Source organism: Pangasianodon hypophthalmus, chromosome 16, assembly GCF_027358585.1.
Source record: "Pangasianodon hypophthalmus isolate fPanHyp1 chromosome 16, fPanHyp1.pri, whole genome shotgun sequence".
Lineage (NCBI taxonomy): Eukaryota > Metazoa > Chordata > Actinopteri > Siluriformes > Pangasiidae > Pangasianodon > Pangasianodon hypophthalmus.
In genome coordinates, this window is record NC_069725.1 from 17,864,462 (window position 1) to 17,890,642 (window position 26,181).

General features: G+C 37.6%; 4 protein-coding genes across 6 annotated transcripts; 1 reads left to right on the forward strand and 3 right to left on the reverse strand.

The window, feature by feature from the left end:
• Positions 1–566: 566 nt before the first annotated feature.
• LOC113530575 (L-rhamnose-binding lectin CSL2-like) lies at positions 567–3,915 on the reverse strand. The gene is given in 4 exon segments (XM_053240708.1): positions 567–1,202; positions 1,204–1,251; positions 3,246–3,412; positions 3,763–3,915. Coding segments are annotated over 4 exon segments (399 nt in total). The 5' UTR covers positions 3,883–3,915; the 3' UTR covers positions 567–1,138.
• A 3,491-nt stretch (positions 3,916–7,406) lies between these two features.
• si:ch211-66i15.4 (uncharacterized protein LOC560315 homolog) lies at positions 7,407–14,690 on the forward strand. Of its 3 annotated transcripts, XM_026920242.3 has the most exons (7): positions 7,407–7,466; positions 7,599–7,655; positions 8,721–8,857; positions 10,662–10,760; positions 13,547–13,680; positions 14,232–14,349; positions 14,534–14,690. In XM_026920242.3, exons 2-7 carry the CDS (start codon positions 7,637–7,639, stop codon positions 14,600–14,602), a joined length of 576 nt encoding a protein of 191 aa, XP_026776043.2. In that variant the 5' UTR covers positions 7,407–7,466; positions 7,599–7,636; the 3' UTR covers positions 14,603–14,690. The 3 variants fall into 3 exon arrangements, with proteins under 3 accessions (XP_026776043.2, XP_034167940.1, XP_053096523.1); XM_034312049.2 differs by lacking the exon at positions 10,662–10,760; XM_053240548.1 differs by lacking the exon at positions 7,407–7,466 and having other exon boundaries at positions 7,504–7,655.
• A 764-nt stretch (positions 14,691–15,454) lies between these two features.
• taf8 (TAF8 RNA polymerase II, TATA box binding protein (TBP)-associated factor) lies at positions 15,455–23,030 on the reverse strand. Its single transcript, XM_026920241.3, has 8 exons — positions 22,833–23,030; positions 22,279–22,438; positions 19,633–19,731; positions 19,335–19,397; positions 17,047–17,171; positions 16,714–16,861; positions 16,109–16,251; positions 15,455–15,851 (listed from the first exon to the last, which is right to left on the reverse strand). The coding sequence occupies exons 1-8, from the start codon at positions 22,878–22,880 to the stop codon at positions 15,711–15,713; spliced, it is 927 nt and encodes a 308-aa protein (XP_026776042.2). The 5' UTR covers positions 22,881–23,030; the 3' UTR covers positions 15,455–15,710.
• Positions 23,031–24,285: 1,255 nt separating this feature from the next.
• g0s2 (G0/G1 switch 2) lies at positions 24,286–25,325 on the reverse strand. Its single transcript, XM_026921214.3, has 2 exons — positions 25,169–25,325; positions 24,286–24,926 (listed from the first exon to the last, which is right to left on the reverse strand). The coding sequence occupies exon 2, from the start codon at positions 24,896–24,898 to the stop codon at positions 24,563–24,565; it is 336 nt and encodes a 111-aa protein (XP_026777015.1). The 5' UTR covers positions 24,899–24,926; positions 25,169–25,325; the 3' UTR covers positions 24,286–24,562.
• Positions 25,326–26,181: the final 856 nt, after the last annotated feature.

The window sequence follows — 26,181 nt, forward strand, 5'->3', positions numbered from 1 at the left end:
AAAGTTTCATGGAACCTTGCATACAAGCAGTTTTATAAATCTGATTTTTCCGTGCATGTGCAATTTCCAGGTTTTTGTCTTGGCTACATCTGTAAAATCTACAAAAGCTTTTACGTATATAAGATGTTTGCAAACTAGCTTTAGAAATAAGTAGCTATAATCTAGTTAAAACGACAAGATATTGCTAAAGAATCTATGGTTAGAAATGTTTTCGTTAATGTCTTCATGTTTAATGGTCTCATTTTATGCCATTTTTAACAAGAAACGATTGTTGCAACATTGTGTATGAAGTTGATCAAAGGTTTTGTGCTTATTTCCAGTGATGAACAGGAGAACATAACGAGAATGTGGATAGTAGTGACTTCTCTTGGAATCTGATTTCAAATGGTGGCTTGAAGTGTTTCTGTAAATTATCTAGCACCATTTGAAATCAGTGTTCTCGGGGTAGGAGAAACATCCTCCTGTTTGCGGAATTCTACATTTCCCAGCCTTTATGTAAATTCACATGGAAATTCAGAAGTGTGTAAATCCAGACATGACCTATTTTAGTGTCCTTTGGTTTCTATGGATTCTGTTACAGTGAAGGACTGACATTAACACTTGAAGGTGATACATGAACCCTTATGCTCCCTACCACCTGTTTCAAGAGATGTTTATGTGAAATAAAGTGAAGTGGTATGTGATAGAACCTTTAGTTAAGTGATAAATCAATAAAGGATAAGAAAAAAATACATTGTTTTATTCAGCAAATTCTGCTTGTCAGGAATTTATTTTTCTAATTAACTATTTGGTACTAGTTATCACACGTGTGTGTGTGTGTGTGTTCATATGTGTTCAAGGAAAACATATGTATCAGTCATATTGCCTTCATGTCGTCTTATGATTGCAGGTTTTATCCCTGCTTTTACCCCTGCAAAATGCAGAAAAACTCAGTATTTGCATGGCAGTATATTTGCATTTAGAAAGTTATTAGCACATATGCAAATATAAGCCATTATGCAAAATGGCTTCAAGTGTACTTCAAAACTGAAAGTAATAATTTAGTATTTATTTAGACAATCAGAGTGTCCAGTATGTTTTTATGCTCTGAACTGCATTAAATGTTAGTGTATTAGTTAGAGCAACGAGTCGCCTTCACCTACCTAATCTTATATGGGGTACAGCTATAAGTCATCTCCAAGTATTTGGACACACCCAAGCAAAAAAACATGAGGTGAAGCTCTTAGATTGCAAGACTTCTTCCTGTTGCACCTGCATTCAGTAAACAGCAAAGACTTCATTCATTTTCTACAAATCTGACTGAATGTTCTATTTCCTGGTGTTTGAAGAAGTTTTCATTTCCTGGAGCGTGCGTTATAGGTCTGGGGCTAGAAACAGTCAGATGTATTTGCTAATACAGAAGCGCAGATTGGGCGATCCCTCCGTCCATGACTGGCATGATGGATGAATATCAGTCCATTGTCTTTTGAAGAAAACACATTACATATTACCTAGTAATAATAATAATAATAATAATATGTCTGATAACTACAGTCAGGTCCATAAACAGAGTTCCTCCATTTTCACAGGCTCAAAAGTAATGGGACAGTTGACTGATAAGCAGTTTCATGGCCAGCTGTGGCCTGTTTCCTCCTTATATCCTGATAAATTAAGGAGATAAAAGGTCTGGAGCTGATTCCAAGTGTTGAATTTGCATTTGGTAGCTGTTCATGGGAACTCTCAATATGCCGTCCAAAGAGGTGTTGATGCAAGTGAAGGAGGCCATCAATAGGCTGAAAAACCAAAACAGACCTATCAGAGAGATAGCAGAAACTTTAGGAGGGCCAAATCAACAATTTGGTACATTCTTAAAAAAAAGGAATGCACTGGCGAGCTCAGCAACACCAAAAGGCCTGGGAGACCACAGAAAACAACAAAAGTGGATGATTGCAGAATTCTTTTCTTATTGAAGAACAACCCCTTCACAACATCTAGCCAAGTCAGGAACACTCTGGAGGAGGTAGGCCTATCATTGTCAAAGTCTACAATCAAGAGCCACCTTCATGAATGTAAATACAGACGGTTTACCTCAAGATGCAAACCGCTGGTAACACTCAAGAACACAAAGGCCAGATTAGACTTTGCTAAAAAACCTCTAAAAAAAGCCTGACCAGTTCTGATGCAAGATTAACTTGTACCAGAATGATGGGAAGAAAAAAGTATGGAGAAAGAAAGGAAGGGCTCATGATCCAAAGCATACCGCATCATCCGTCAAACATGTGGAGGCAGTGTTATGGCATGGGCATGTTTGGCTGCCAATGGAACTGGGTCACTGGGGTTTATTGATAATGTGACTGTTGATAGAAGTAGCAGGATGAATTCTGAAGTGTACAGAGCTGTACTTTCTCCTCAGATTCAGTCAAATGCTGCAAAACTGATAGGACAGCGCTTCACAGTACAGATGGATAACAACCCAAAACATACTGTGAAAGCAGCCCAAGAGCTTGGAAATTAAATGTTCTTAAATGGCCGAGTCAGTCACCTGACCTCAACCCAACTGAGCTGCTTTTCACTTACTGAAGACAAATCTGAAGGCAGAACGACCCACAAACAAGCAGCAACTGAAGATGGCTGCAGTAAAGACCTGGCAAATCATCTCAAGGGAGGAAACTCAGCATTTGGTGATGTCCATGGGGTCCAGACTTCAGGTAGTCATTGACTGCAAAGGATTTACCTCCAAGTAATAAAAATAATCCTAATATTTATGATTATATTAGTTTGTCCCATTACTTTTGAGCCTGTGAAAATGGAACTCTGTAAAAAATGGCTGTAATTCCTAAACGGTTAATGCAATATTTTTGTTAAACCCCTTGAATTAAAGCTGAAAGTCTACGCTTCAGTCACATCTTGACTGCTTCATTTCAAATCCACTGTGGTGGTGTACAGAGGCAAAATTACCAAAACTGTGTCACTGTCCCAATATTTATGGACCTGACTGTAAATTCTCCTAACTTGCCAACAATGCTAGGTTGTAAGTTAGAACCAGATGTTTATTTGTGTACAGCTGTTTATCAATGTGACATGTCAATTATTGCTGATTTGTTGATTGAAGTGACGAAAGGAAGCATAAAATGATAAATACATACCACAGTTTATTTCACATTCCTGATTTTTGCAGACTACTACACTGAATTTTAATCTCTTTTTACAATATTGATTAAATGTTTTTTTTCTAAAATGAAAAAAAAAACAGCATTTGATGAAACTTGAGACTAAAGTAGTGTTGTCTACAGATGTGCAACGAATTCAAAAGTGATTTGTGTCTGGCTACTCCCTTACTGTATGGGAGTCGGAGATAAGACACGTCCAAGTATCTGAGTGTTCCAACACAGGGATTACAGAAGACAGAGTTTAGCACTGGACCAGAATAGCCCTGTCATCCATCACATCTGATAGACAAACATAAAATATGACCCAGCATCTAAATATAAAACTGGGATAACATTGATTTCATTGAATTATTCTTTTATATCATCATATCATCATAAATAGAGTATGGTCTATTATTCACAAAGCATCTTAAGGCTGAAGTAGCTGCTAGTTCACTTGTGCATCAGCCAATATTCATTTATGAAACACTTTATCATCAGTAGCAGTGGGGTCAATACCGCCATTTCTCAGCTTGTTTTTGTCATAGATAAGTCTTAAGCTCTTAGCTAAGATATTTAGTGCCACCTAGGTAAAAACTCTGGCAATATCTCTGGCAATAATTCCTCACCCAGCCAACATGATGCTGTGAGAGGTTTGGTGAAAGCAGAAAACATTTGAAATCTGATCAGAAGGTTTCCCTTTGAAGCAAGTTGTCTTATCCGTGCGTCCATAATTAGCACTGACAACTGTCATGTACCCTGAATCTGCTGAAGAAGAACAGAGGGATTTTGCATGTGGGTTTCATGCACATAAGTACCATCAAATAGTAGAAAGTTGAGGTGCTGAATAAAACATTACCACATACAAGAAGAGCAGTGTTTCCCTCAGAAGTGATTTCTTTTTACTTTTAAATCTAGAGCTGCATGGCAACCTGCTCAAATGGAATTTTAGTTGTAGAACATTTGTAATTTGTGCATGAAAGAACAGTAAATATCCTTTTTCGTAAATGCAAAAATAATTTCTTTTTTTTTTTGTATAGTAGGCACTGCTCCTTACCAAGCACCAGCAACAACAGCACTACAAAACGAAAGACAGTTGAATGTGACTCACATATTTTTGTCCAGGAAGCTTGTAATGACTTAATACTAAATGAAACTATACTTACAGGTCATTTGTGTCAGCATGCTGAAAGCATCAGTGAATAGGAGACAGTAAAGTGTCTTGAAAATCAAATACAGCTGCTGTTAGAAATTAACCAAGACATGGAAGATGCACTTAAATTGAAAATCTATTAAGGAAATAACACTACAGACTTTGGCCTCAGGTACCACATGGATCTGTTATAAATGCATCCATTGATATGGCGCGATTTTTCTTACATTGTTGTAAAATTGTAAAATGTCATACTGTTCTATACACATTCGTAATGCTAGTGCACAGTATTGTTGATTGTGTTGACTGAAGTTGAGACTAAGTTTCTTCTGCATTATTTCTGGTGCAATACAAGCATACTGTGTTTGTGTGGGTACTTAAAATGGACTCCCTTCCTCCCTGACACGAACACCTGCCAAGGAAGTGTTATGATCAAGGAAGTGTTCATAAGGCCAAGTCTGGCAAATCAAGTCAAGTCAAGTCAAGTCAGGTCAGGTCAAATCAAAAACAGCATTATGTTTTGCTGTGTCTTCATTTTATGCATACCTGTTGTACTTTCCTCTGATTGTGCTCTCAGTGTCTTGATTTCAGCCCTTAATGCATTTTTGTTGTTGTTGTTGTTGTTGTTGTTGTTGTTGTTGTTTTGCACAGTTTATTAGGGTGATTCAAGTAGTAGATACTTTTAAGCAAGTAGTAATTAATTACAAAATGAAGTATGTAATGTGTTCTTCATTGTAATTAAGCTGTATGTATGATGTGCATTGAAATTCATTGTAAATTAGTGAAATTATGTTTTGTTTTACATTGTACTACTTTATGGCTCATAATAGAAAAAGTGTGTATGAGTGTAATACATTGGCTTTATAACAGAAAATGATGAACCTATGGGTCTATTAGAAGCAGTAATACTGACAGTACTATGGACATGGTAGTGTACTATTAACCTGGACAATGGAAACAGGATGAATTTCAATATTACTGACACTGGAAGAGATTAAATTGTTGATTGCTCCTCTGAGTTAACCTGTTTAATGATTATTTGTGATGAATCAGACCGAAAGCAGCTTTGGATAAGTTAATGCTAGTCAGGACTGTTTCTGAACCTTTAGGGCTCCTATATTTATACTGCTTATAGCTAGTAACAATTCTGTCTAAATCTGAATCTGCATATTCGTTAAAAAAAAAAAAAGCAAAGTATTTTATAAAATCTATTTATATAATTGTAAAACCAGCAATGTGCATTGACAAATACAGTAAGTATTTCTGCATTAATGTTCTTGTACCTGCTGTCTCTGTGCTTCATTTCCATTTATCCTGAATACACTTGACTATGTACAGTACATCTTCAGCTAGAAGCAGGGAAGAGGATCCTCCTTGTCATGATGGCTCATGCATACAGCTGAGAGTCAAACACATGTCACCATTCACATTCAGCTCAGATGTTGAAAAGAGGTTTCTGTGGGAGCCTACACCTTCAAAAAAAAAAAAAAAAAACAGCTCATGAGAACAAGTCAGGTCTCTCAGGCAAAAGTTGACACCGATACATCACTAACCACTACTGCTTGTTAAGCTATCATTACCATTTAACTCTTGACCAGGTGTAGTATGCATACGTGCATTCACAGTATAAACATTCAGAGATAAAATATAGAGAGAGCATGCTTTCCGCAGTTGTCTATGATACAATAAATGTCATCATGAAGTTACCAATGGTGTCCAAGACAGGAAACAATAACCTATACCAGTATGCACTGAATATACAGCTTACATACAGCTTGTGTACACAATATGTAAAAAAAAACTGCATACATATATTTCTATCCTATGTGACTATCCATATTATAACAGCTTCAAACTAACACTTGTAATTGTAGCTACTGCTGAATACTGGTCCACAAGCTTTTGTTTACAATGAGGGTGAGGCGAGACGGCAAGCCCAGGAGAGTACATAGAGGACAGCCACAGTGGCCAGGTTCCTGCCATCCAGTTCTCCAAAAAATTTGATCGAATGAATAAACAAATGAACTGGGAACCTTGAGAATGATTGCTTGAAACATAAAAAGCTCAGTGGCAGTGCCTGAGATATCCTTTTAGCTAGAAATAGAGCTCCAAAATGGGCTAAAATGTCCGAATTCCATGGAAGGCTATCCACTAGATTTTGAAGGATGGCTGTGGGTGTTTGATCAGCCATAAGAATGAGCAAATTAGTGAGGTCAGGCACTGCTGTCTGGCGAGGAGGTTTGGGGCGCAGTCGGCATTCCAGTTCATCCCACAGGTGTTAACTGGGGTTGAGTTCATGGGTCTGTGCAAGCCACCCGAGTTCTTAGACTCTTGCACTTCTTAGACTTTTGCATTATATATACTGTGCAAAAGTCTTAGGCACATGCAAAGAAATGCTGTAGAGCAAAGATGCCTTCAAAAATAATCAAATTAAATGTTTCTACATTAAAAAAATACTATAAAGAGCAGTAAGCAGTAATAAATGAAACAAAGTCAATATTTGGTGTGACAACCCTTTGGTTTAAAAAAAAATAGTATTCTCAGGTACAATGTGTGCAGTTTTATAAGGAAATGAGCTGTAAGTGTTACTGAGCATCTTGCAGAAGCAGCCACAGTTCTTCTGGAGACTTTGACTGTCACACTTGCTTCTTATTTTTGCAGCAAAACCCAGCAGCCTTCATTATGTTTTTTTGTCTGAAAAGTTTCTCTTATGTAATATGCTGCTTTCTTTACTGACATACAAACATTTTTCTGTGACATTTAATTTTGTGCTGGAAAACTAATGTTTGGAAATCTAAAATGTTTTTTGTACTGATTTAATAATGTAGAAGTCATAAAATAAAAATCTATAACAAAGTTTGTACTAAAAAAAGACTTTTGCATTATATTATATATATATATATATATATATATATATATATATATATATATATATATATATATATATATATATATATATAAAAATATATATATATATATATATATATATATATATATATATAATGTATGTATAGTCAATAATCATATATGCATGTAAACGCCTCAGTCTCAGTGATGAGATTTTAATCGTCGCATCGAATAACAACGTCATACATTTAGTGCTGGCCAATTAAAAACCACTACAGCAGCGCATGCGTCACTCTGATTGGTCGGAAGCTCATTGGCGTTCACTTGAAAGATAACATGTAAGTATTTGGGAAATGAATCTAATAAACAGCGACTTTTCGTCGGACATGAATCTAATACAGAGCTTTTTCTTCGCTGCTGCAGAAAGTTAATAGCTTGTTATCTGAACCGTTATAACATTGTTTCCACAGTCACCTGGTTACCATAGTTACTGCTAAACAGGAAGTCAATGGCGGCGCGCAACAAAGGTAAAAATCGGATTAATCACTTTTTAAAACTTTTAATTCACTGGTGTGCAGTTTCTTCTGTCTGCACGTTTTCCCCCAAAGCTGGAGCTACGCCGGGTTTCACTTGTTTAATCTCCGTCTCCACACACCTGATGAACTGGATCAGTGTGAACCAGTGGCGAGTTTAGACCGATTTATGCAAACATAATATTATTTTCTAGATAGCAAGAGACAAAATGCAATGTGTAGGCTCTGTAGACCCGTGAATACAGAGTCCACATTGTGTATGTACAGTATGTACACTCACCGACCACTTTATTAGGAACACCTGTAGACCCACTCATTTACTGTGTGCAGTTATCCAATCAGCCAATCATGTGGCAGCAGCAGCAGCAGTGCATAACCTCATGCAGATACAGGTCAAGAGCTTCAGTTAAAAATATGATCTCAGTGACTTTGACTGTGGAATGTTTTTATTTATTTCTTTATGGTGCCAGATGGGCAAGTTTGAATATTTCAGGAAATGCTGATGTCCTTGAGGTGGATGAGCTAGAACAGCAGAAGACGACATCGAGTTTTACTCCTGTCAGCCAAGATCAGGAATCTGAGGTCAAAGTATTCACTGAGATCACATTTAACCCAAACTTCCCATATGTACTGTCAACATTTACTGAAGCTCTTGATATGTATCTGCATGATTTTATGCATTGTGCTGCTGATTAGATAACTGTATATGTATTCCTAATAAAGTGGCCAGTGAGTGTATATTATCTTTCTTAATCAAAGCGTAACATTTGTGTATTTAAAAAAAAAAGTTAAGTATTCCTACTCTGCAATGCACTACCCTATTTGTTTTTGTTATCTCTAAGATGAAGAAGAGACTGAATTAATGTATTTGGTATTATGTTTTTAATAATTTTATATATAGAAAAGATTCAAACCTATTAAATAATTAGAACTGTTAACCAGAGTGTAGAACTTCCCATGCTGTGCTCCTGCTTGGGTTTAATGGAAACCTGTAGCCATAATTTAATCCAATAAGCTTCATGTAAATTGATTTTTATGTCTCCAAATAATTTGCAAAAGCTACTGCGGTGGCATTTGGGAGCTGCCAGGAGCGGAAGATGATTCCAACTCACGGTGCACCAAATCGCATGGGGAATGAGCTGCTCACATTGCAGCGTTCACCGACGCCTGGCCCTGGTTGCTATGACAGCCATGTGGTATGTATAAAACGCTTGTCCTTGGCTTGGTCTCAAACTCAAGAATCCATGTCTAGTTAGTAACAAATGTCCTAAACACTTGAACACATAGGATACATTCTGATAAGTTTATTTAATATCCATAATTGTCCCTCCAATGTCATGTTGATGGCCAAGAGACTAATTATAAAATATATCTTTACTACCATAATCACCAATATTGGTTTATATAAAATTCAATTAAGCAATGTTAGTTACACTATCAGTGTCATACGGTGTCCCTGTGCCCACATTTTTATTAGATGATTATTATATAAAGCCTTTAAAGACAGACCTCTAGAAGACCTCTTATGCAAGGCACTGAAGGTCCCAACACATGATCTGAGATCTTGGTTGAGTACCAAGAATCATGGTGGGTACTACTGAGTCACACAATGTGGCCAAAAGTGTGTGGACACCTGACCATCACACCCATATGTGGGTCTTCCCCAAACTGTTGCCAGAAAGTATGAAGCATACAATTGCCTAGAATGTGTTTGTATGCTGTAGCATTAAGAATTCTCCTTCACTGGAACTAAGTGGACCAAACATGTTCCAGCATGACAATGTCCCTATGCACACAGTGAGCTCCATGAAGACATGGTTTTCCAAGGTTGGAGTGAAAGAACTCGAGTGGCCTCAACCCCTCTGAACACCTTTGGGATGAACTGGAACGCCGACCCCATGCCTCCTCACTCAGCATCAATGCCTGACCTCACTAATGCACAAATCCCCACAGCCACGATCCAAAATCTAGTGGAAATCCTTCCCAGAAGAGTGGAAGTTATTATAACAGCAGATGGGGACTCAATCTATAATGGGATGTTTAACAAGCACATATGGATGTGATTGGTCAGATGTCCACATACTTTTGGCCATATAATGTAGCTCAGTACTATTATTATAATATAGATTATTAATCCTAGCCCTAGCTGTAGATACTGAATGAGTCAAGTAACTCTGAAATGAGGCTTATATATCCCAAACATGTTGATAGAAAAATTTGTTCTAATACTAATGATTCAAACATCCTGCTCTTGTTCATATAAAATATAATCCAGAATGTTAGTGTCTGTAATTTCACACTGTAGTAATTGTTTTTCTTAATAGTTTCCTTATTATGCACCATAAATAGGCAGATGGGTCAGTATAATCATAACCATAACCATTCAAAGCCATGTCTCTATCATGAGAACAAATATTCATAAACACAAACACAAATGATAGACCTACCTAAGCTGTCAAATAGAAAAACACAACTGTCTGTATGAATAGTAAATATAAAATTTTATCTTTACTGTCATCACTTTATACATACAGAACTGATAAGAAACATTCTTATGAAACGTGCTGTTTTTAATAAACTTTGTGCACCCTTAAATGTAAAGTTTATTGGCATCCTTTTGAAGTTTTATTAAAAGTTTATACTGATATTTTTATGGGTTTTTATTTTAGATATATGCCTGTTACAGCACAATTTTACAATAAGAGATCAGGCTTTAACCTGAAAACAAAGGAAAGCAAAAGGGAATAATTGTGTCTTTACTATGAACAAGACTATGCTATCCTGATCATTTTGTTCTCTCCAGATAGATGTTTTTTGTAATGAATAACGTCACCCTCAGTGTGTGATGGGCGTATTAGTAATGCTCACTATAAGACTGTTCATTTCTAATAGGTTTGTATGCAAGCTGGTTGATTCCTCAAGATAATGAGCAACAATGATTACATAATGATAACTGAAGGCAAAGGACATTTTCTACATTTCTTCCATTAATTTCAACAGGTGGGTACGATTGTTTATAACCTGAAAACAAGACCAGAGAGTAAGAAAGGCTATGCTTTAGCAGCCCGCACTTCTCCTCGCTTCCGCCCCTCTCTCCAGGTATGAATGAATCCTAAAACATGGACCCAAAAACCCTTAGACTTATCTGAAAAATCATTGGCACAGTCAGATCAACAGTATTATTCATTTTTTTCTGGTTGTTTTTGGTTATTTATATGATACCTATTAAGACTTTTCAGTAAGTTCTATAAACATGTATTTCCATCCATCCTCAATTTAATAACTATGTCGAGTTGGAAGCTTTATTCTGTTGACAGAAACATCAGTGGAAGAAATCAGGCTATCATGAACCTGTAGTATCAAAGGCTTTACCCAAAACTTTGTAGTCCTTGATTTATTTTATCCTTATTCTTTGGGTGTCAGATAACCTTTAAATGCCCTTACTATGTGCAACATATGTGTCTAATTGTTTATTCATAGTTATAATTTTTTTCTTGTGATCTAAGGTGAACAGTTAGCCGGTTAAGATGATGGAAAAAAAACTAGATTGATCAGTATAAGCTTCAATATGGTCATTTGCTACAGGACACTGTTAAGTACTGTCTGTCTGCATGCTATGATTTACCAACAAATGGCCTATAAATTGACATGAGATGGGACAGTATAACAAAAACTACCACATATGAACTGATTTGATTTCAGTCTGAAGGCCAAGTCAATTAATTAAATTCAGCGTTGTCAATAAACATATAAACATGTGTGCAGTAAAATAAAATAAAGGAATTTGTACTAAAAGCAGGTTAAAGATTCAAAGATAATTAAATAAAATCTCTACAAAAAATAAATAAAAATCATAAATTCAAACCATAACAATCATTAATCGCATAATCAAGTAGACATTTGAATCAAAATAGAACCCACACTTAGGCAATCGTGCCGCCAAGGTGTTCTGACCAGAGTGAAAGCAGTAATGGAAAGCAAGGTCTTGTCAGCTATTCTGGGGGCCACAAGCAGGATTCTTGGGCTAGTTGCTCAATTTTGTACAACATAGAAAGAATCAGTGGTAGAGAAGGCAAAGAGTATAATATACAGGGCTGCCAGTCGTGAGTCAGCACATCTTCTCCCAGTGGGCTCTCCCAGGGAAAACCACATTCTGACTTGGTCCTTGATTTAGATTACCACTAATGGGTAAGATGTCACTCCCCCAGGCGAGTGTGCCATCTCTACAGTGTATCTGCTGCACCACTGTACAGGCTCTGCCGATTGATATCATTGGGGCTAACTGTGTATAAGCCCTCCTTTGGAGAGAGTGGAGAAAGCAGCTTGACTTCATACCACTCTGATGGCTTATAGAGCTGACTGCATGAGTGAACCATTAAGAAGAACTCGAGGGCCAGATGGACCACCCTCATTTCTAGCTGTTTGATGTATTTTCACCCTACACCATGGGGCCACATGTTCCTGTTTTCCAGCCTGTCCATGGTGATTACTTTTCTCAGATAAGGCACTGCTCCCAAATGGACCTTTTTTCCCCAGGAAGTTGAGTGAAGGCCACATTTCATCTGTGGTGTTTGGGGTCTAGCTTTAGGCAACTAAATTGTCCAGCCTGTTTCTATGTTAGGGAGTTGTATTTTTTGAGTTCACAGTGAAACATAGCACTGAAATGTGTGTAAAGAGGGTAGATGACCAGATGAACTGTCCAGTTTTGGTGAATCTGTGCCCACTGTAGCCTCAGACACCTGTTCTTGGCTGACAGGAGGGGAACCCCATGTGATCTGCTGTTGTAGTCCATCTACCTCAAGGTTCAACATGTTATGTGTTCTGAGATGCTTTTCTGCTCACCACGGTTATAAGGAGTGGTTACTTGAGATACTGGAGAGCATACAGGACATATGGTACTGCATGATAACTAATGTTCAATAGTGGTATTAGCTTTCCAGCATTTTTAGGGCATAAAGGGGTGCTCTGAAGTCTGTACTGAACTAATCAATTTCTTTATGTGAAGCACAGCTTTGTTCAATTGTCAGATTGAGCCACTGTGTTAAGTTTTCTTGGTGATATCTACAGCAATTAAAAGAGATTTTTTTATCTTGATAAAATCTATATCTAATTGTCATGTCACCAAGAAAGCACATAATGAGGCATAATGGAATGCTACTATTCACAAATTGTATGGTAGAGGTCTTTCCAAAAGCTAAGGTCAACTGAGGTCATGACCACAGTTCATGAATATAGTTGTTAGTAGTGTTCAGTTTACAAAAGTGTATAATTTGTGCATTTGCCTGTGTTATGTAATGCGTGTTCTGTGAATAACCTAGTAATTTTAGTCATGGAAAAAACTGGATTTGCATATCTGGGCCCAAAGGTCAAAGTCAGTCTTCATGTTGAACAAGGAAGTAAGTTGAGTAGAGCCCCTTGGTTTGAACTGTGAAGTCTACCTTTTCATTCATGCCTCTGTCCAAGAGAGGTAGAATCATGGGTAATGAACTGAGCAAGAATGTCCAAATCATGCAAGACACCAGTAAATAGCAAAAACAAGTATGAGTAATATATATCTCACTGATATCTAAGAGGACTGCAGAGGACAGAGCACATCATGTGCTGCTCAGTTGCAGTTCCAGTTTCTGCACTCTATTCACTGACACTTTAAATTGTAACTGACATTTTGCTCCATTAAACCTCATTTTCGAGCCCCAGTATTAAAGACAAGAAAGCTTCAAAAATTGCAGACTTTGATGACTGCAATCTGGCTTCTGAGCTCCAATGTACAAATCAATGTACGAATAAGAGTTTGATCAGTTATTGGAGAAATTGTTTGCAGATGCCCTGCACTCCTAATGTGGACTAATTTCTTCAAAATTAAATGGTAGAGGTTTTTCTCTCAGACAGTCACTCCATCACCCCAGAAATACCAGCAGGACTGGAGTGTGTCACAAATGTGTTCTCCTGGAAAAACATCAGTCAACTCCACCACACCGAGGTTTACGTCCAAGTCTGCTACAGTGAACTCCAACCCTGGGTGAGCTTTTTTTAACAGTTATACTTAACACATTCAGTTGTTTAGACTGTGTGCACCCAAATTACCACTTTGGTCTGCAGAAGAAAATTGTTTTCATATTGGACTATTAACAACAATACATCACACTGTTAAACATTCTTGCAATTGTGCATCATCTGTAAAAGTTACTAAACATAGGGTTTGGAGTCTCGACAAATACATTTGTCAGGTAAGGTGATTGATTGTCACGTATATATTAGAATTATGAGCAAAGGTTTGAAATGAGCCTTTTTGTTTTCGCTGTATTGGTCAGCTCTGTGTATTGGTCTTCTACAGTGTAGCATTAGTGTAAAGATGCAGTCATACTAGTCTAAGTAGTTGTAATGGAGGTTGGACTATAGATTATAACACAGTTACATACATAAGTCCAGCTGCCTTGACTTGCTACTATAAAGCAATGTTGTAAGTGAATTTCCTTCTTGTGATATATACTGATAATTAAGCCATTAATTATATGCCTTTGTACTGTTTGATAATGGGGAAAAAAAAAAAAAAAAAAAAAAAATTCACAGACCTGGTGCATACGTGCTTGATGGCCCATGCAATCAGAGGGTATCATGGCCGATGAAGTTTGGCTCACCAGACTGGTCCCAAGTGCCCATGCTGGAGAGAAGGGCACTTCGCACAGAGGTAATAACCAAAATAAATGACTGACAACAGTGTTGTGCACTTATGTTGTACTGGTATACCATTTCCAACCATATAGATATAGATATAGATATAGACAGATACAGGTATAGATGATTTCATTCTAGGTGACATAAGCTTTCAAACATTTCTGACAGACTGTATGTTTGTGTTTCATTGCACACAGCTCCCATGTGACAAGGAGTTCCTGAAACATCGCAACAGAGTAGCATATCTACGCTTGCACTATTCTTGAGTTTGCAGGAACAGTATATTGTGCAAATCTGATTTAGGATCCGAGCACATCGTTAAATAATAATTAAATTAGATACTGGCATTTGTCATATTGTATGCTGTTCTTTTGTATATACATGGCTATATGAATTCCTTTTATACACAAAGAGAATACCTGTAAAAATAAATTAGCTTTTTTTTTTTTGTTGCTTCTGGAAACTATTAAATTAGCCACAGTTTGCCAACAAAATTTATGATGCAGAAAACTACTCTAGAAACTATACTGCTGTAAATTTGTAACTTTTAGCTCTTTAAGCAAACAAATTACACCTGAAGGTTTAAGATACAGTGACAGATTGCCAGCATATCAACTATAATTCATTTAACTCTGCTGTGAACTAAAATGTCTTTGGCAGTATTCCTTTAACACAGCAGCCCTCTGTTGCCAGGAAAAGTGAATTGCAGTGAAAATACTGGCAAGCCTTTCCTTTCCCTCCTCCAACCCACCATTAAATTACAGTTTTTCAAAGTTATCTCTGGAAAGTGATCATTGTAGGTCTTAGAATGTTTTTTTTTTCTAAAATCACAAATTGCACCTCTAAATAAGATGTAATAATGGAAGGCAAAGCTTCTCATAATATTTTACAGATGTTTAAGGGGAATTTATTTTCTTCATTCATTAAAACATGACAAAGAAATATCATCATACAAATGTTTTTTTATTTTATTTTAAGAACGTTGAAAATCCAAGCGTATCCCAGACTTATATATATAACCTATTTATATATATATATATATATATATATATATATATATATATATATATATATATATATATATATATATATATATATATATATATATATATATATATATAGGTCTAACAGTCATATGGTCTACAAATACCCACCTTTAAGAAACACACAGCAGTTGAGCCTGTCAGCCTCAGTATTATACAAAGCCAGCTGGTTGTGCATTAACGTTGTCTCTCAGTTAAATCGGCAGACTGTTCCTAACTGCACCAGTGAATGCATTTCCTTCTATTCAGAGGCACACTGTGAGCCATAAGCACAACAGTCTCTTTATTCAAACACTATTTCTTTGCATACTTGAGTCCATGTATTTGCTGCTCATTTTTTCCGCCTCACTTTCGGTTTCTTGACTGGTCGAAGGTAGGGGTTATCAATCATGTTTTCCTCATTATTCTTCACAGTAGGCACACCACCACCAGGTGGCAAAACAGCATTCTCCTTATCTGCTCCTGTGTCCTCCTGGATTAAGAAAAACAGATAAACACATTGCAACAGTCACAGCTGTACATTTCCTTACAAAACAGGGCCAACATTTCACTATAACCCACATATACAAATAACTGACATCTAAACTATAATACACAACACATACTGATGATGTCAGACAGACTCATCAATTCAATGTCAGATGTACTAAACATTATTACATCATCTAAACATACACCGCAGTGCTTCATAGTGACGGAGAAGAGAGATGTCATAAGTAGTTCTCTTACGCTAATGATGTTGTTGGTATTGTTTTCGGTGTCTGTCTGGTCGTCCTGCTCGGACGAGTCTGTCTCCTCCAGGGACTGCAGCTCCAGCTCAGAGGGCAGTAGAGCACTCAGGTACGGGATAGAGCTCGGCTTTGCTGCTATCACTGAGTATAAGCAGGCAGAGGCAATAACACACTAAATTTTCACACTTATTTATTTTAGTGTCAACAAAGAACTCTGACAAAAATGGATTTCATAAAAAAAAAAAATGAATGAAAAGTAAAAAGAGCTAATAAAAATGCAACACAGTGATAAAATGATAAATAATAGCCATTTGATTTGATGATTTATAGATTTGATTAAAACAGTGTGATTATTATTAATCACCAGGGGATATTTTTTCCAATCTTTGCTCAGTTTTAGTTATTATTGGTGTTCCTTAATAAACTGGCCAGTAAGTGTTTAATATCTAAAGGCTAGAGTGTAAAAAAATATTACTACATTTGACCCTGTCCTTTCTCACAGCTGAGTTCATGTAGATCTTCGTGTCAGACAGACACAAAACCACAGGGCCACCCAGCTTGCAGATCTTTATCAACACAATTACTTTTAAACACTGTCCTTACGTGGAAAAGCAGTGACGTCATCTTTAAAGAGGCTTTGTGTCTCTCCAGTCTTTGCCATGAAACGTGTGAGTGCTCTCTCGACATCTCGTCTCTGGGAAGCTGCCTTCTCCCTTAGCACCTGGTAGTCTGATACAGGCTCACGAAATGTCTGCACACCAGAAAAGCATGCTTCCATCATGTTGCTGCTCTTAATGTCACCTACTAACTTTATTTTGATTTAAAAAAAAAAAAAAGGCTTCTTATTCAATTTCACTTTAATTCTCTCTGCTTAACAGTCCATCAGATGTGTGTTTCAGACAAGCTTCAACACAGCACGTAAAACTCATGTCTTACCGGGGTTTTGATGTATGTATGAGGGTCTGGGAATTCTGGGAAATGGCTAGGGATGTAAGCAGGGTGAGTCCGCTTCTGTCCAGCAATAAGAGCCTTGGGAATCACTGGGGAATTCGTCACTGGAGCTGTTGCAAAGCAAAAACAATGACTAAACTAACAGCAGCACTAGAATTATAGGATAAAATCAGTCACTCTGGGGCTGTAGTGGTCACGCAAAACAAAAAAGTACCTCCTAATTCGCCAGTTTTAGAGAAAATTTAATGGGTGTTGGTCTTAATTTTAAGACATTTAATTTTTCTGAGTCTGGAATTAATTCAAGAGTTTACAGTAGCTCCTAAAACCTACGACAACTTAATGGCAGTGCTAATCCGGTGTCACTAAAACTGAATCATAAACAATCCTTAATGTCTGATGCCTGCAATCTACATCAGAGTTTCTGTGTTTGGAAGATTTAATGACAATTGCCCTTATTTATCAAGATTAAGATTTGAGCAGGGTTGTTATGGTGTATGGTTAGTCACGGTGTATGATTGGATGGTTACCTCACTGCTGACTTTTTAAAAATACTCATTAAAATGCATGTCTGGTCACATTCAGGTTTTTTTTTTTTCCCATGCCTTTTTTATTGCTTAATTAATGTCACTTTTCAAGGCATGGCTAGCTTCACTGAAAAACAAATGTTTTAATAGCAAACAAAGCATTTTCAGCCACATATAATTATTTATGGCCAGATTTATGTTTTGCATTATTTGTTTAGATTTCACATTTAAACTATATATTTCATTATTGAATTAATTCATTATATGTACAATTATTTAATTAATAAAGTCTGAAAAATATTCATTGTGCTGCCTTTCCTCACAGCTGTGTTTTTCAGCTTATATATATATATATATATATATATATATATATATATATATATATATATATATATATATATATATATATATATATATATATATAAACACACACAGAAGTCTAGTCCTACTGGATTTTACATGAGGAGGTGGGGCAAAGTAATTATCGTTAAGACTATCTATGGGCATTTAGTCCCTTCTGGATCGGTCATGTCTATAATTTCTTTTATGGACTGTGTGTACACGACTGGAAAGATTCTGCTGTATTTTACCTTCTATAAAATTACCAGTAGAGAGGTTTTGCGCTTTTTATTTTAGTATAAAGACAGAGAAAACCATGTTATCTGTTGTATCCAGCTAAAACCTAAACATAACTAAATACTGGTCGAGTTTAAAACACAACACAATAAAATATATAGACACCGTGGACATGTCAGAGAAGCAGTTCTTTCGGAGGGTTTTAATGATGCAGTTCCTAGCACAAGTTTAGGCTACAGACATGTTGTGGTTATGTGAACCTCTAATGATCAAGCACCTTAAAACAATCACGTGTAATAAAGATTAACTGAGTATCCCAGTCATGCTGCAGAATACGTTGTTTATTTTACACTCACTGTCCACTTTATTAGGAACACCTGTACATTTATGCAGTTATGTAATCAGCCAATCATGTGGCAGCAGCATAATACAAAAAATCACACAGATACAGTTCATGAGCAACAACAAGGCGTATCTACCCACAGAACTGTCGCTCATTCAATGTTTTTTGTTTTTCGCACCATTCTGTGTAAACTCTAGAGACTGTTGTGTGTGAAATTCCCAGGAGATCAGCAGTTTCTGAAATACTTAAACCAGCCCATCTAGTACCAACAGCCATGCCATGGTTAAAGTCACAGAGATCACACTTTTTCTTCATTCTGATGTTTGATGTGAACAGTAACTGAAGCTCTTGACCTGTATCTGCATAGTTTTTGCATTGTGTTGCTGCCACATGATAGGCTGATAGGATAACTGCATGAATGTGCAGGTGTTCCTAATAAAGTGGACATGAGTGTATATCATTCTATTCAAATGTTCCTCAAATACAAAACCACGGATACTCTTTGGTACTCTGATAATTAAAACGGCTGTTTTAAACCGATACTTTTGTTTAAACGTAAATTAAGTGAAATACTTTCCTTTAATTAATTTATAATGTGCTACGTAAAGAATGACAATTAGCCAAGCATATATTTGAGATGTAGTCTAGCAAGCATTTAGCTTTTTTTTCCATGTATGGTTTCCTCCAGTTTCTTAGTAAAAGCTGCTCTGAGTAAGTCTGTGAATAGTTTATGCAACTTCGATAGACTTTTTATGAATACAACCCCAGATATATCATGAAAATGCTGAAGGATGAATGTAGAATGATGAATGTTGATTCTTAACACTTACGTGCCGTTATGACCATCCTCTGTGATCTTTTGGCATACAAGGGAAGTGAGTCTACATTAAAACCTGTGAATGTTATAACAGAGAAGAGTCATTTTTAAAATGTCTACATCAGGGGTCATCAATTAGATTTGACATGGAGCCAAATTCTTACAGAACCCTCCAACCCCACTTCCTTTCAAAATTCCCTGCCCGTTTTCCCAGAGCTTTTCAAATTCACTTCCCCGTTCCCAATGTTCTACCTCAGCAACGTCATAATAGCCTTGTACACCCTGCGTTTGATGTAACCAGTCATGCTTACCTATTTCCACCAATGTAATAACCACGTCTGAGAGAGTAGGGCTGCTTCTGGCTGTATGCTCACAGCTTGCTTTTGCGCAACGTCCAACCTCAGTTATATCTGCAAACCATATCAAAGCAGAATAGAAATTGTAGAATTTTAGTGCAAACAAGCATCTTTCATCTGCATGGATGCACACAATCAGAAATGCACAAATTCTCATTGTAAATGATAATGGGTTATGGTTCTCTGTTCAACCTACAACTATCTTGCGGTTTTGCCAATGGTTTCAAGCTTAGTCTTGCATCACTAGCATCACTACTGGCTATAGACTTGGACAAGATTCTGCCTCAGTCACTTCACATCAGTGTTTCTCATTCCTGGCCCTGGATTACCACTGTGCTGCATATTTTGGTGCTTGGAGGATACAAAACAGCAAAATGGGCAAGGCAGGGGTACTCAAGGACCAGGATTGAGAAACACTGCTTTAGATACAAATAAATTCAGATATCTATCATTCTAATCCAAGATTACACCACGATTTACAAACAGACTTATCCAGTGGTTAAATTTAACAAAACTAACGGATGCAACCTAGTAACACTGCCTGAATCGTAAAGGCTCCAGACACAAGTGTGCTTGCTAGGATACAACAGTGATCATCAACCCTCTTCTGGAGCTCTGCCTTCCTACAGGATTCAGTTCTAGCCCTAATCCAGCAGGGACGATATGGCTAATCAGGCAGACTGATGGTGATAACTAGTGCATAATTTATTCACTGCATCTGTAGTGCACTTAACTAGTTTATCATAAATACTTACCTTGTATCTATACTTATTGCCCCTTTCATCACACCTGCTATACACATGCAGTAAACTGCTTGACTGTATCCCATCTGTTACATGCTCTGTACAATTTGTCAGCCCCACCGTGGATTTAAGCACTTTACATTCTTATTCTTTATTATACATGTTAGTGCATCTTGTAGGTGTACACTTGAAGTAGTGATCCTATAGTGGTCTGTTTTTACTGGTAGTTACAACAGATGGAGATTAACATATGGACTATAGTTAGTAATTGTATACCTACAAAATAGTTATGCATTGATTTGCCCTTTACAATTTTTAATATAATACCAACAATACATGCTCTGACTTCTGTTTTGCAAGTTTTTATTATGCAAAACAAACATGGGTGTGATGGTGGTTTGCTCCCACACAAAATGTGTGTTGTGTCATTCAACTTTTTTGGCATAAAATCCACAGATTGAAAAATCTGTCAAATCCAAAGTACTGATTTGGCATACCTCTATTAAGATGTGCAACTATGTGGACAGTGTAGCTGATAACAGGGCCAATGAATGAAGGTCGGTCACGGCTGTTTGTAATATTGAAAGGGCAGCGCTAAAAACATTCTACTACGTGTTAGTAAGACTCCTATTATGAAACCACTAGGATCCTTACAGCAAAGGGGCTCATTGTAAGCATAAAATTTGTATACACACACACACACACACACACTCACTCACTCCAGGTACAGGCTCAAGATCCAACACAGCCCTGACCAGGATGCCAACTTGCTAAGCCCAACGATAAATCTAGAGACTTTCTGAGCAGACACTAGCAACTATCCTATACCTGATACAGCTCTCTAGCTCACACCACAGCTGCTGGTTACACAAGTTGAGAAAGGAGGTTTGGTCGACTCGCTACCATTGTGTATAGACTGACTGAGTTGTTCTTGCATGAACCAATTCAAACCACTTGTTTAGAACGACCAATCACTGTTTACCATTGTTCCTAATGACCAATCACTGATCATCGTTATTTGTCCCAACAGTGCATTTCCTTGTTCTTTGGTATAAACTCTCTACTTATTTATATTTACATGCAATAAAAGTGTTAGTCCTCCTTCACACCTAGAATTAACATCGTGGGACGTATATGACTATACAACATTTGTAGTGTGAACGCAAAAGCATCCTGATATGTCCCAGACAGCAACAAAGGACTGCCTAATCAACTGCATCACTGCCCTAGCCAGAAAATACATCACTGCAAGACTGTTTGGAAATTACTCTGAACATTAGTTCAGATAGGATAAAGGCGATACTATAACAGCAGAGACTTTTCCAGAACAACTTACACTCATCTCATTAATAAAACAGAGCAGATGAAGGGTTAAAGGACTTGCTCATGGACTCCGGGATTTGAACTCGTAACCTTCTATGCAGAAATCCAACGTCTTAACCATTGAGCTACCACATCCCATGCGACTGCTCACAATGCTAATACATATGCTTATACCTATGGATATGCTACTACTAATGCTAATGCATTTTGAGGCAGCATTAGCTACCTTCCCCTGAACATAGTTGCCCACACTGTACTGTAGTTCTCTTGGTTCCACAAAAGTAAAAACAAATCCACTTCAATTTTTTTTTTAACAGCAAACATGTGGAGTGCTAGAAACGAATCACTGTTTTATTTCCTTGAATAAAATGGAGGCTAGCCGCGACAGCCCAGTTCCACCAGTTTGGTATAGTTTGGTTAATAACCGAAGTGACCACTTTGACGCAGTTCCTCGCTATGGAAGCAGCTGACAGCTCTCATGTCGGTGTGTTTGTGTTAAGTTGTTATGTGGTAAGCTGTTATGTGCTGAACTTACAACTCTGCATCATTTCTGTTAACGTTTCCACGGCTGCTTTCTCAGCGCTTTCGAAGCCACATTCCGTCAGCAGGGAGCTGACCACCACCTGCAGGGTGCGCCGCCGGGCCAGGTAATAATTCTCCGCGGGACTTGTAGTGGGCTTATTAACACCTGAGCGCTAAAAAATGAGCAAAGAAAAGTCACTTGAAAATTAATTTGAAGACGTAGCTTACTCCTTATGAGCTGAATATAGCCTGAAGTTATTTAGTTTGTTTGCTAGCAACCAGCATCCAGCAAACAGTCCTCAGCTCTCCACCACTTGCTGGTAGTAGTTAAGCTAACTGGCTAGCTGACTTAGCTTAAGTGGTGACGGCTAAAACGTGAAGAAAAGCTAACGGTTTCGCCGGAGAGAATGTTAAAATTGGAAAATAATTCTTTAATGAAGCGGATAATTCGACAAAAGTGTCCAAACATCCCATGTGCCACCACAGCATATCTATCTGCAGTTTGTCTAGCAAGATAGCTAGCTAGCAATTACTAGCTAATCAGAAAGCTTGCTAACGCTAAGTTACCATTCCGACGTTTAAAGATCCGCCACCCGTCACCGCAGGGTCTGCCATCTCTGCGATAATTTCCTCTCTACTGATCAAAACATAAAGAAATACTGAGCAAGTTTGTCAAACAGCTAAAGCATTCTGTCTCTGCACCGCGCTGTGTAGCGATAGCGACTTTCGCTATGTACCAATGTGGCTATGCATTAATAAGAGTCCTGTGCATAATAAAAGTCTTTTCGGTGGCTTAGTGGTTAGTACATTTACCCTACACCTCTAGGGTTGCGGGTTCGATCCCACCTGGATGCGCTCCCTGTGAGCACCCTGGCTTCCTCCCCCAGTCCAAAGACATGCACTACAGACTGATTGGTATCTCTAAATTGTTTATTGTGTGTGTGTATGTGTAGTTGTACCCTGCCCTTGGCGTCCCCGACCCCTTGCCCCAAGTCTCCTGGCATAGGCTCCAGGCTCCCCATGACCCTGTGTAGGATAAGCAGTACTGAAAATGGATGGATGGAACTACTATAAAGCTGAGGATTTTGGGGTTAAAGCATTTGTATTTACAAATAACAATTATTTTAAAAAAAAAACTACATTAAAAATCTTTTTGCATGTGACAAAGTTCAGAAAGTTGGTAGCTCTGTGGAGCTTTTACATATCGCATTGTCAATAATCAGTCTTCACACAAGTGAATAAAATGTATATTCATTCATTCATTCATTCATTCATTTATCTTCAGTAACTGCTTTATTCTGGTCAGGGTCACAGTGGATTTGGAGCACTTTAGGAAAACATGTGATACAAAAGTACACAGATACAAAGTATCTGGACACCTGACCTTCACACCCATGTGTGGTTCTTCCCCAAACTGTTGCCACAATGTTGGAAGCACACAATTAAGAATTCCTGCATGACAATACCCCTGTGCACGAACAAGCTCCGTGAAGGCATGGTTTGCCAAGGTTGGAGTGAAAAGAATTGACCTTGCAGGGACTGGTTTCCATGAGCAAATCACAAAGTGCAGCTTTTATTAAAAAAATAAAAACACTAAAAGGTTGCAGTTTGGTCCTGACAAGGAGTGTGTGTGTGTGTGTGTGTTTAGGTATGTTTAAGTGTGTTTTTGGGTGCTCGCTCTATGCAGTGTGAATATTACATATGGATACTTGAATTTTCAGCCTTGCAGTAATGAATTGTATTTAATATTAATAAAAGCACCACATCAAATACTGTTGTGGCAACAGTATGAATCTAGCAATTGGCTATGATAATTACAAAAAGTAAGCCACTCCAACACTGTCTAGCCTATTTTACCTGATGGCCCTGTTTACTTGACTTCAATCCATTTTATTTTTCATCTATGATTTGAAAAAAAAAAAAAAGTCAAAGTGTATCCTGGGATGGGTCCTGGGTGTCAGTTAGGCTACAAATTCTATAAAACTCTACATTTAAGATACAGCAAGACACAGACACCTGGTTTTGCACAAACTAGAATTTATTCAGCTGCAATCAGAGAAAGCTCACTCAGTAAAGACTTGTTACATCCTTTATAAATAATGTTCAGCCAGTAGAAAATCATTACATCATCTTAACAAACTTACAAGTAACATTTGAGAAGAGGGCCCCCCATAAATCCCCACATTAGCTGTTCAACAGCATTCAATCCCAACAGGCACTTTGCATTTCCTCTCTGTCAGACATACAAAAACCTCAGTACAAAGGCAGCACACGCAGTGTGTTAGTGAGTGTGTATTTTAAGAGGCATGGGCTCTGAAACTCATACGCCGCTGCCTGAGCATGGGCAGTTCCTTAGCCTTGGCTTCCATCTCAGCATCCTGTTCATCATCTTCTGGGATGATCGTCTGTGGCTCTTGAGTCTGAGCTGTCACTGTTATGGTCTCCTCCATCAGTTTAGTTAGGGTGCTTTCTTCCTGATCAGGAAAGAGTGAACAGGCAGCCTCCACCATTCCGCTCATGATGCCCAGGACTGCAAAGGTCCCTCCCACCAGATATACCTTCATGGCACCCTTTGATGGTCGAGCACTTAGCATCTCCCTCGCAAAGGGAATGATCTCCTGCATCATCTCCATTTTGTTCAAAATCAGTCAGGAGTTGTGTCTATGAGGAGAGAAAAGACTATTAGGGCTCACTACGTATGATAATATATTATTAACCATTCCATATATGTTTCTCATCAACATTAATGATAGTACATGTCCTGCATTTAGTATGCATATGAAGTTATTAAACAGTCTAATGCTTTAAAAGTACATAGATCAGAGAAGTTCAGAATGTTAGTTAGAATTGAAAAGATTCATGGCAAAAAGTATTAGCAAATCAAGGTGTGCAAAAGTACTTACATGTGCAATATAAGTGGAATCCTCAGTTGATTTTTCTTCACTTGATTATGTCCAAGTATCAACAGACAACTCACTGCAGGCTTGTTCCGTATTTAAGGTCAGTGCCATCTGTAGTCACACCCACTGCATATGAATATTCATTATAAAAATAGAAGCACTGCCAATATGCTTGTGCAAGTTTTTGTGTGCTTCAGAAATTGTGAGTACGTGTCTAGTCAGTAGAGTGACCTCTGTGCAGGCAACTTCATCTCCTGGTCACATGACAAAACAGTTGTTCTTCACCAGTGTACGTGAGTAATGTGGTGAATCTGATGTTCCCTTCATCAGATCTTGATTATGCCATATCCATAATGACTCAAAGTTAATTTTTATTGTATTTTTTTCCAGTGGGAAACACAAACACACAGACACACACACACAAAAAAAACAAAAAAAACCCTAATAGTCCTACAGTGCAATTTAGGAGTCATGGAAGACAGTCTTTAGGCAACTGGATAGTGACACAATTTTGTATTTTTTGGTTTGTACTCTGTTAAAGGTTAATGGCATCCTTAATTCAGTGCTATTTACTGTAAATCTATATGAAAATTCACAGTCTGTTTGATACATGGACCTCCCATTTGAGGAGACCACATACATATCTGAAAGAAATTTGTCCTGGGAACTATCTTAGTTGACTTTGTTAATGATGCAGGCAGTAGCAGGGTTAATTCTGGTGTGCAGATTTATCTAAACTGCTCGGATCCTTACGAAGGTTGGCACTTCATTTTGGAGCAGGATAGTGAACAGAATATATATAGTGAGCACAGACTATGGAGTTTTCGCCTGGGCCAAAATGTTAAAAAAAAAAAAACTGTAAAAATGGGAAAAACAGTTTCTTTCAAATTATGGTAAACTGCAATACATGGTTTATAATTTTTTTAAATGGTAGATGTGATGTAAATATAACCACTATAACATAATATTAACCATTAAAATACAGATTTGTTTACAGAGTGGCTGCCATACATCCC

Excerpts from the sequence above, each read along its gene's own strand:
- si:ch211-66i15.4 (XM_026920242.3), top strand. Across the intron at positions 13,681-14,231 it reads ACAGTGAACTCCAACCCTGG|ACCTGGTGCATACGTGCTTG; the intron begins GTGAGCTTTTTT and ends AAAAATTCACAG. Across the intron at positions 14,350-14,533 it reads GAAGGGCACTTCGCACAGAG|CTCCCATGTGACAAGGAGTT; the intron begins GTAATAACCAAA and ends CATTGCACACAG.
- taf8 (XM_026920241.3), bottom strand. The coding sequence starts at position 22,880 with ATGGCAGACCCTGCGGTGACGGGTGGCGGATCTTTAAACGTCGGAATG. Across the intron at positions 22,439-22,832 it reads GATCTTTAAACGTCGGAATG|CGCTCAGGTGTTAATAAGCC; the intron begins GTAACTTAGCGT and ends CTCATTTTTTAG. Across the intron at positions 19,732-22,278 it reads AACAGAAATGATGCAGAGTT|ATATAACTGAGGTTGGACGT; the intron begins GTAAGTTCAGCA and ends TATGGTTTGCAG.
- g0s2 (XM_026921214.3), bottom strand. The coding sequence starts at position 24,898 with ATGGAGATGATGCAGGAGATCATTCCCTTTGCGAGGGAGATGCTAAGT.